The following is a 2,222-nucleotide window of genomic DNA, read 5'->3' as shown; positions in this document are numbered from 1 at the left end:
GCCCCCCTTGCGGGCGGGGTACCGGTCGTCTTTGGGGGGGCAGGAGCAGCAGAGCAGGGCCCCCCCCAGCAGCAGGAGCGCGGAGGCCGCCCAACCCACGTAGAGCGAAGTGCCCAACTCCCGCTTCTGCGCGTCCAGCACCAAAGGGTTGTAGAAATCCCGGATGATGGTGTTGGCCGACCAGGAGACGGGGATGAGAGTCATGACGCCGGAGAGAAGGAAGATGACGCCGGAGACGATGGTGATCTTGGCTTTGGTGCTCTCATCCTCCACGCAGCGGGTGCACTGGGCGCCGACGATGGCCACCATTAAACCCAGGACGGCCAAGACGATGGCCACCACCAGGAGGGCGCGGGCGGCTTGCAGGTCCTGCGGCAGGGCCAGCATGGAGTCGTAGACCTTGCACTGCATCTGCCCCGTGCTCTGCACCACGCAGTTCATCCACAGCCCAAAACACCCTGTATCCATCCCGGTGGGCTTCTGCCACCCCATGGCACCCCTAAACCCCCTGTATCATGCCAGGTGGGTTACTGCTGCCACCCCATGGCACCCCAAAACACCCTGTATCCATCCCGGTGGGCTTCTGCCACCCCATGGCACCCCTAAACCCCCTGTATCATGCCAGGTGGGTTACTGCTGCCACCCCATGGCACCCCAAAACACCCTGTATCCATCCCGGTGGGCTTCTGCCACCCCATGGCACCCCTAAACCCCCTGTATCATGCCAGGTGGGTTACTGCTGCCACCCCATGGCACCCCAAAACACCCTGTATCCATCCCGGTGGGCTTCTGCCACCCCATGGCACCCCTAAACCCCCTGTATCATGCCAGGTGGGTTACTGCTGCCACCCCATGGCACCCCAAAACACCCTGTATCCATCCCGGTGGGCTTCTGCCACCCCATGGCACCCCTAAACCCCCTGTATCATGCCAGGTGGGTTACTGCTGCCACCCCATGGCACCCCAAAACACCCTGTATCCATCCCGGTGGGCTTCTGCCACCCCATGGCACCCCTAAACCCCCTGTATCATGCCAGGTGGGTTACTGCTGCCACCCCATGGCACCCCAAAACACCCTGTATCCATCCCGGTGGGCTTCTGCCACCCCATGGCACCCCTAAACCCCCTGTATCATGCCAGGTGGGTTACTGCTGCCACCCCATGGCACCCCAAAACACCCTGTATCCATCCCGGTGGGCTTCTGCCACCCCATGGCACCCCTAAACCCCCTGTATCATGCCAGGTGGGTTACTGCTGCCACCCCATGGCACCCCAAAACACCCTGTATCCATCCCGGTGGGCTTCTGCCACCCCATGGCACCCCTAAACCCCCTGTATCATGCCAGGTGGGTTACTGCTGCCACCCCATGGCACCCCAAAACACCCTGTATCCATCCCGGTGGGCTTCTGCCACCCCATGGCACCCCTAAACCCCCTGTATCATGCCAGGTGGGTTACTGCTGCCACCCCATGGCACCCCAAAACACCCTGTATCCATCCCGGTGGGCTTCTGCCACCCCATGGCACCCCTAAACCCCCTGTATCATGCCAGGTGGGTTACTGCTGCCACCCCATGGCACCCCAAAACACCCTGTATCCATCCCGGTGGGCTTCTGCCACCCCATGGCACCCCTAAACCCCCTGTATCATGCCAGGTGGGTTACTGCTGCCACCCCATGGCACCCCAAAACACCCTATATCTGCCCAGGTGGGCTTCTGTCACCCCTGTGGCATCCCAAAACCCCCTGTGTCCATCTGGGTGGGCCTCTGCCACCCCACAGCACCCCTAACCCCCCTGTATTCATCCGGGTGGACTTCAGCCACCTCATGGCACCCCAAAACACTGTGTGTGGCTGGGTGGGCTTCTGGCACCCCATTGTACCCTGATCACTCCGCCAAGGGCACCCCAAACCCCCTCCAGCTGGCAAAACTGGTGGCTGTGATGGTGCCCAGAGGTGACCCCGTACGTGCTGCCAGGGGGGAGCCCACGCAAGCAGCACCCCAGGGCCTCGTACCCTTGTGGCTGGGGGGGGCTGGGGGGGCGCGGCCCCCGGGGGACCCCTCGGGCTGCCCATGGTGCCCGTGCTGCCGGCAGGTGACGGTGGGTGCCGACAGTGCACACCTTGAGCAGGGCTGTGCCAGCACTCCGGGGTGCGCACAGGCGCACAGGTGTACACACACACACAAACTCACACCCCCTCTGCTGGCAGGGCCACTGGGAC

At 63.3% G+C, this 2,222-nt stretch overlaps 2 protein-coding genes across 2 annotated transcripts in view; both read right to left on the bottom strand.

The window, feature by feature from the left end:
- The window catches only part of ABHD11 (abhydrolase domain containing 11), an 8,145-nt gene that overhangs the window by 3,607 nt on the left and 2,316 nt on the right, over positions 1–2,222 (bottom strand). The window lies entirely within an intron of this gene.
- CLDN3 (claudin 3) lies at positions 7–468 on the bottom strand (the record flags this gene model as incomplete). The annotated part of the gene is made up of 1 exon (XM_009888866.1): positions 7–468. A coding segment is annotated over exon 1 (462 nt), but the record flags the coding sequence as incomplete, so codon positions are not given.

Source organism: Charadrius vociferus, unplaced genomic scaffold (assembly GCF_000708025.1).
Source record: "Charadrius vociferus isolate BGI_N301 unplaced genomic scaffold, ASM70802v2 scaffold636, whole genome shotgun sequence".
Classification (NCBI taxonomy): domain Eukaryota; kingdom Metazoa; phylum Chordata; class Aves; order Charadriiformes; family Charadriidae; genus Charadrius; species Charadrius vociferus.
The sequence above is the reverse complement of the archived record's forward strand: the minus strand, read 5'-3'. Positions and strand labels throughout refer to the sequence as shown.